This window comes from Ammospiza nelsoni, chromosome 9 (assembly GCF_027579445.1).
Source record: "Ammospiza nelsoni isolate bAmmNel1 chromosome 9, bAmmNel1.pri, whole genome shotgun sequence".
In the NCBI taxonomy this organism is placed as follows: domain Eukaryota; kingdom Metazoa; phylum Chordata; class Aves; order Passeriformes; family Passerellidae; genus Ammospiza; species Ammospiza nelsoni.
In genome coordinates, this window is record NC_080641.1 from 5,544,209 (window position 1) to 5,551,012 (window position 6,804).

The following is a 6,804-nucleotide window of genomic DNA, read 5'->3' on the forward strand; positions in this document are numbered from 1 at the left end:
TGGAGTCTGTGCTAAAAGCTTTCTAGCATAAATTCCTGAACAAAAGCTGCAGCAGCAGCAGCTACCTGGCATAGAGTCCCTGGCATAGAGTCCGAAGTTCTGAGAAGGAGCAGCAGTAGCAGGCTTCTTTCTTCTTGATGATGATGATGATCATGGAGAAGAAGAAGAAGCAGGAGCAGCAGGAGGAATAACAGCCATTCTTCTTCTTCTTCTTCTTCTTCTTCTTCTTCTTCTTCTTCTTCTTCTTCTTCTTCTTCTTCTTCATTCTCCTTGCACCCCATTACAGGGGCATTTAATTCATAAAACAACCAATCAGCTAAAAACACAATTCTAAAACATATCTTTCTAAACCATCTTAGCATAATTCTAATGTACAAAAGTAGTACAAAACTAATACCAAAGTAGTGTCAGTTATTACCTAAATGTTTTATGCATATAATTTTATCTATTTACGCATATAGCTTTATCTGTTTACATGAATAATTCTATCTATTCTATCTAGAAACGCAAGCAATGTTCTGCTATGTTTTCATTATGTCTGGAGCTAAGTTACTGAACTTTAAACTAGGTTTTAGGGCCTTACTAGCTAACAGTCTCCTAAGGCACTTAAGATATGTTTCTACTTAAAACTATGACTAACTGCTTCCTCCACTTACTTAAAGTGCTGCCTCAACTTACTTAAAGTTACACTTCTACTTCATTTCTAGGTGGTTTTATATATTTCAGCTTCTTTAAAGGGTCTAATTCAAACCCTACATTTCTTTCTCTTGCTGAAGGACTCTGAGAGACTTCTGTCTCATGTGCTCCAACAGCGGGGGTGTTTCAGCAAGTCCAGGTCCTCAGACCTATGTGCAGTTATCAGGTATGTTAGGATGGCATGAGCTGGCAGTGACCTGCTTGCGATCAATCTGGGCTCGCTGTGTGGCGGGAGGCAGCACCCAGGTGCTGGGGTGCCCTCCTGCAGATGCCCACTTCTCACTCCTCAGCTTTTTGCAGAATGTCTGTTACCTACCAATGCTATGCTTGTTTACGCATTTGTCCAGGTTCTGTGCTCCTTCGCAGCTATTCACTGAGATCCTTCTTATTTTTCTACCTGGGCAGCTCCAGCCCGTATCCCAAATAGTGAATGTGGGCAGGAGCAGTTTTATAACCTGCTAAAAAATGCCAGCTGCTGAGCAGCACCCCGACCTTGGCCCAGAGCACCCCAGTTCTGTCACTCTCCCCTTACTGCTTCCATGCCAATCCTGTCCCCATGTCAGTCCTATCCCTGCCATCACAGTGTGTTTGGCTGTGGTCAGCCTGGTGGAACTGGGGGTGTGTGAACGTGGACAGGCTGTGGGGGAAGGAGCGGTTTATTATTTGTTGCCATTGGATACTGATACCAGAGTACCAATTTTAACTGCAGCTGTAAGGCTGCGTGGAGTACAGAACCAGCATCTCTTAAAGCAATTGTTTGGGTTTTATTTCCACAGGAAATGCTCATATCATTATCTCGGGTTGCAGCACTCCCAATATGCCTGTATTACCTGGTTTTCTAGTGAAGCTTCCTCCTAGGAGTTGGGAAAACAGATTAAAAATGGAAAAGCAGCAATTGGAAGGAATGTTGGATTTTACAAACAAGATGTTTTAATTTTTTTTCTCTTTTATCAAGGGTTTTGGTTTTTTTAACCAACCTTTGATACCAGGTTGTTTTGCTGCACAGCTTGGCTGTGGAGCCAGGCCTCTCTGTGCTGCAGACAGACTGTGCCAGGGACTCAGCATGGCTCGGTTGCTTTGTGAGCCCAGTGGCTCGCTCTGTGGCAGCTGCAGAGCTGCCTGCATGGCCTTGCTAATGCTCAATACTCATAAGTCAGATTTTAAAAATACCCCAGGGCAGCCACAGGCAGGGATGCCAGGCCTGACAGCCCCACTTAATTTCCTCTACATACTGTGCTATGAGTTGTTCAGGCACCTGCTGAAACTAGAAATGTTTCTTTCCTTTAAACAAGACACCAGCAAATGTGGGTAATTACCACATCACAAATTGTCACAGTTGAATCTTCATGGAAGTATTCCTGCCCCAGGTCTGAGTCTTTAATAGGTATACTGCGTGCTATTTTTATTATTTTGTTATATTACAAAAGCAATTATCAGCCCAAATCTGTTTTCCCTTGTTAGTAAAAAACCTCTGTTGCAGGAAATTATTGGGATGAGGGTTTTTTTGTGCTTTCTTTATGTGGACTTAACTGATCAGCAAATGTAGCCGCATGAGAGCTGGCTTTCACAGCCCCAGCCACCTATGGCAAGGTGGGGGCCATACCAAATAAACTTCTGTGCACAGAGCCAGTGTAATAGACGTGTACATCTGAGGGTATGTATGTATTCACTATACATAGAATCCTCATGTGATTATAGACTGGTTGGGGTTGGAATAAGCCCTAAAGATGATCTAGTTCCAGCCCCCCTTCCATGGGCAGGGAACCTCCCACCAGACCAGGCTGCTCAAAGCCCTGTCCAACCTGGCCTTGAACACTTCCAGGGATGGGGCAGTCACAGCTTCTCTGGGCTACCTAGTCCAATGCCTCTCCACCCTCATAGCAAAGCACTTCCTCTTAATATCTAATCTAGCCTGACCTGCCCTGTTGGAATCCATTCCCCTTTTTCTTTTCACTCCATGCTCTTGTGAAAAGCCCCTCTCCATCTTTTTTGTAGGCTCCTCTCCTGCAATGCATATATAGGGACCTGAAGGAACTGCTTCTGAACAGCTTTTTGGATGTGTAATTGAAGTAGAAAAAACCACAGTTAGAATTTTCTTGATGCTTGGAAAGCTGTAGTGTTATAGAAGTGACTGCTGTGGATATACATGAAATCAGCAATTAAAGCAGAGAAACTGAGCATTGGAATAAAAATAGCTAGAGCCAGGACCTAAACAGACCTGAAATGCAGATGCCACAAAGCTAACTAGAGACTGGTTTTGGGAAAAATAGTACATGGAATAAAAATGACCAGTAACTTTTCCCCAAGCAACTGTCACCTAGCTGAGAGTCAAAAGCCTTTATTGTACTAGTGCCTCTCCTGACTTTGCACAGGTTTTGTGATATTAAAATCCTCCTAAACCCTTTCTCAAGAAGAGCTGTTGGGCAGGAGCAAGTGCAGTACCATGGGTGCCTGTGTTCCCAACGTCATCCTGTGAGCTACAGCAGCATTGGAGCTATGTTTGATCTGGCATCATGGTAACTGAATGTGTGCCTAGCATGTCTTAGAGATTGGCTTCACAGACATGTTGGGACAGAGGATGTGGTTGAACATGTCTCCCTGTTAAGCTTTCAAGCTCTGAAGGTTTTTATTCTGTTGATAAAAAACAAACAGAAAACTCAATTCATAGATTAAGAACTAACTGCTTTAAAATTAGCCCTATTAAGATCTCACCCAGGACCCACAGTCCCTATACTCTGGAGTCCAGTGCCAGACAGTGTTTATCTGTGTATGCAACACACATTGGGCAACAAAAGAAACTTTGTACCAAAATAGTTTATTAAAAACAATAAAACTTCATTGAAGCTTGCTGTCTTCAAGACAGAATTATGACATTGCAGCATTCAACACAATCATAATCCACATATAAATATAGTACTATACAGCTCCTATTCGCCTTGGCCAAGTTCTGCCCTCAGTCTGGCCCCAACAGCCCTGCTGACACAACCCAGCCCTACATACTTTAGCTGCAGAACCTGTTCCTCTGGGAACAGAGTTATTCTATCCTTTCCTCCCCTCACAGTGCTGTTACTGTGAAGAAGTTACACAGAAACCCAGCACAGCTTTTGGCAGCTCGAGGCAGTAATAGAACCGGTGTGAGCACACCGAGCCACCGACAACAGCATCCCACTGGGGGATGTTTAGGAAAAATAAATAGGCAACCAATTACTCAAGCTCCCAGCAGTGCCTGAGTGCAGAGAGCAGCTTCTGTTCACAAGAAGGAAGCTCTGTCCAGACCTGCTACATCGCTCCCATGACAGAACGGCTCCTGCACAGCCACCTCTTGCTGCAGCTCTGGCAGAAGGGCAGTGCCAGCAGCTGGCTGGCATGCCTCTACCATCTCCCCTGAACACCCTCCAACAGCATCACTCTGGGCCATCAGCTCAGCACCAAAGTCAATATTTGTCCTTGCACTGTGGCATACAGACTGAGTGCTCGGTGCTCCAGCCTTTTGGGTCGGGACGCTGCTCACGAGCTGTGGCTTGGCTTCCTCGCCAGCCCAGAGGTTGCTTCTCCTTCCTCTCCATCTCTCATGTGCCCTGGGCTGCTCTGCTGATAGGTGTCTTCTTGCACAGTTCCTGATAGAATTCAGATTCCAAAAACCGTGGGTAGGAGTTATTCTCCATTAAGCTGTAAACTCTCTTCTGTGCCACACTGAAGCAGGTATGGGTGGCTTCCTGGATGTTCTGTGCGATCATGTTCTTGGTCTGGAAGTCTATGTTTATCTGAAATACAGAAAGATTACTCCTTAGAGCAGAATTCAAGTAAGTGTTAATGCACAGTACTACTTCTGAAGAGGTGAAAAAGGTAAGCCCCCATTACTACAGGGTCAAATTATTGGGTCAAATTTTCTTTAAGATAATTCTTCTTTTGCAAAAAACCAAAGCTAATTCAGATTTATCTTTTCACAGTTAAAATGGAAATTCTCTGCAATGCTGCTTGTGCCATTTTCCAGCTTGGTGAAAAGGCACTTGTATTCAGACCCAGACATTAACAGGGAGGTTATGCACAATGCAGTTTGACATCTGTATCTTAAGTTCAAAAAAATAACAGCTGTGAAAACTCATACAGCAGAGCATTTATGTATAAGCAGCTTTTCTTTACCTCTTTGGGAGCCTCCTTTTCAATGAAGTCATTGTAGATTTTCTTTGCTTTCAATGTCAGCTTTTGGGGTGATTTCGTTTTCTTGAAGTCCTCACAGGCCAGCCAGAACTCGATGTTCTCTTCACAAAACTCAGACTTTAAAAAAGCTCGGAAAGCAGCAAGACCATCTAAGGAAAGAAAAAAATATTCATCATCAATTAACTATTTCAGGAACCTTGATTTTACCTATTGGTTATATCAGCTTCTACCAGAATGCTTTGTTGTAGGTCTATTTTTTTCAGCAATATCATGGCAATAAAAAAATCCATAATTTATGTTTGTAAGCAAGTTAATGCTTTAACAGCTTCACAGATGACCTTTTGAGTTTGCCATTTCTTAGGCAAACACAAAAAATAAAACCATTTCTATGGTTATGTTTCCTTCTGAGAATGCATTAAAAAAACCACTTCTCTCTAGATAAGCTCTCCTCTGTTAACCTTTACCCTGCAGTAAATGACTGCTACAGTACTCTGGAATATTCTTTCAATGGAAAGGATGACTAAAGCTCAAAGAGCAAATAGTAGTATTATTTCTTAGTCATTTTGCTTTGCTAGTGAATGCTGCTTCTTGCAGAGCTACAGTAAAACCCCAAGATCACTGAACCCATGTTGCATGATCCTTTCCACATAACTGGAAAGCATTTGCTTTGCTTATGCAGTGCGCTGAGGGAAGAAACATCCTTCTCCCATTTGGCAAAGCCAAGCTAACAGGTATGATTATAGCTATGAGGATTTCAAGAAAGAAACAAAATCTACTGAGATATTCTTTGTTTTATTATCAGTTTACATTAAAAAAAAAAAAAAAACACTCCTATGTATTTTGGCTTTAAGAAGTTAAAAGCATTTAACTTGCAAGACCAGAACCAAAGCTCTTTACGTGAGAGGTACAATACTGACATGAAAGTACACTCTTACAGACACATAAACTTCTCCTTCCCTTTGATCCCAAATGTTACCTTTTAAAGACAAGACAAACTTACATTTGTTAGCAAGCAGTTCATCAAAGGCTTCTGACCACAGCTGCGCTTCTTCAGGCGAAGGTCTGCAGAAAAAGAGTGAGAACATTAGCCCACACTGCTCAAGCTTTACTGCTTTTGAAGAACACTCAAGTTGTTTAAACCGAGTCTCTTTCTCATAACTTACCTAAAGTAGTTGCGGTGTTTCCCTGCCTTCTTAGATTTCCTTTTGTTAGAATTGGAAGAGTTTTGCAGGAAGTAGCTCAGTCTTGTTTTCCAGTCTTTAATGCTGGGAAAAAGAAGAGAGATATGCTCGTTTAAAATGACAGCTCGCAGAGCTTTAGACAGCAGCGCTTTCCCTGAGGCGGCTCCTGCAGCAGCAGTCACCCACAGCCCCTGAAGGCAAGGAAAACGCTTCCCGTCCTGCGGGCGGGGGGGACTCACATCGTTCTCTTCATGCTGCCCTTGTCAGCCTCCTCCGGCTCGCTGCGGCGGCGGCCGCCCCGCTCCATGCGCCCGCCGTGCGGCACCGCCAGCAGCAGCGCGCTCTGCATCGCCGAACGCCGCTCCGGCCGCCCGCTCTTACAGCGCCGTTCTTACGGCCCCGCTCTTATGGCCCCGCGGGCGGGCGGGGCCGGGCCGGGGGCGGCGCCGAGCCTGCCGCGGCTGCCTGTCCTTCCCAGCAGAGCGAACGGGGCTCTCTTCTGCATCGCGTCTGCTTTTCCCCCTTTGTTTTGTTTTTCCTTACTCCCCCTTTCTTGGAAATCTTTCGGCGTGTCACACCGCCAAAGGGCTGGCTGTCCTTTCCGTCAGTCAGAAACATACCCTGCTCTTCTGGAGGTTTTTCTTTTAAGGTTCAGATTTTTGAGTGTGACCGGTATGTGAAAAAGGAAGGACTTAGCCATATTTCTTCAAAAATTTAAGTAGATCTAAGTTTGAGTTTACGGTGCTTTTGGTGTAGCCCCTCTACT

The 6,804-nt window shown here is 44.2% G+C and overlaps 1 protein-coding gene across 1 annotated transcript; it reads right to left on the reverse strand.

The window, feature by feature from the left end:
* Positions 1-3,491: 3,491 nt before the first annotated feature.
* Positions 3,492-6,400, reverse strand: RGS2 (regulator of G protein signaling 2). Its single transcript, XM_059478062.1, has 5 exons — positions 6,278-6,400; positions 6,021-6,122; positions 5,858-5,919; positions 4,840-5,006; positions 3,492-4,460 (listed from the first exon to the last, which is right to left on the reverse strand). The coding sequence occupies exons 1-5, from the start codon at positions 6,385-6,387 to the stop codon at positions 4,266-4,268; spliced, it is 636 nt and encodes a 211-aa protein (XP_059334045.1). The 5' UTR covers positions 6,388-6,400; the 3' UTR covers positions 3,492-4,265.
* Between the last annotated feature and the right edge of the window lie 404 nt (positions 6,401-6,804).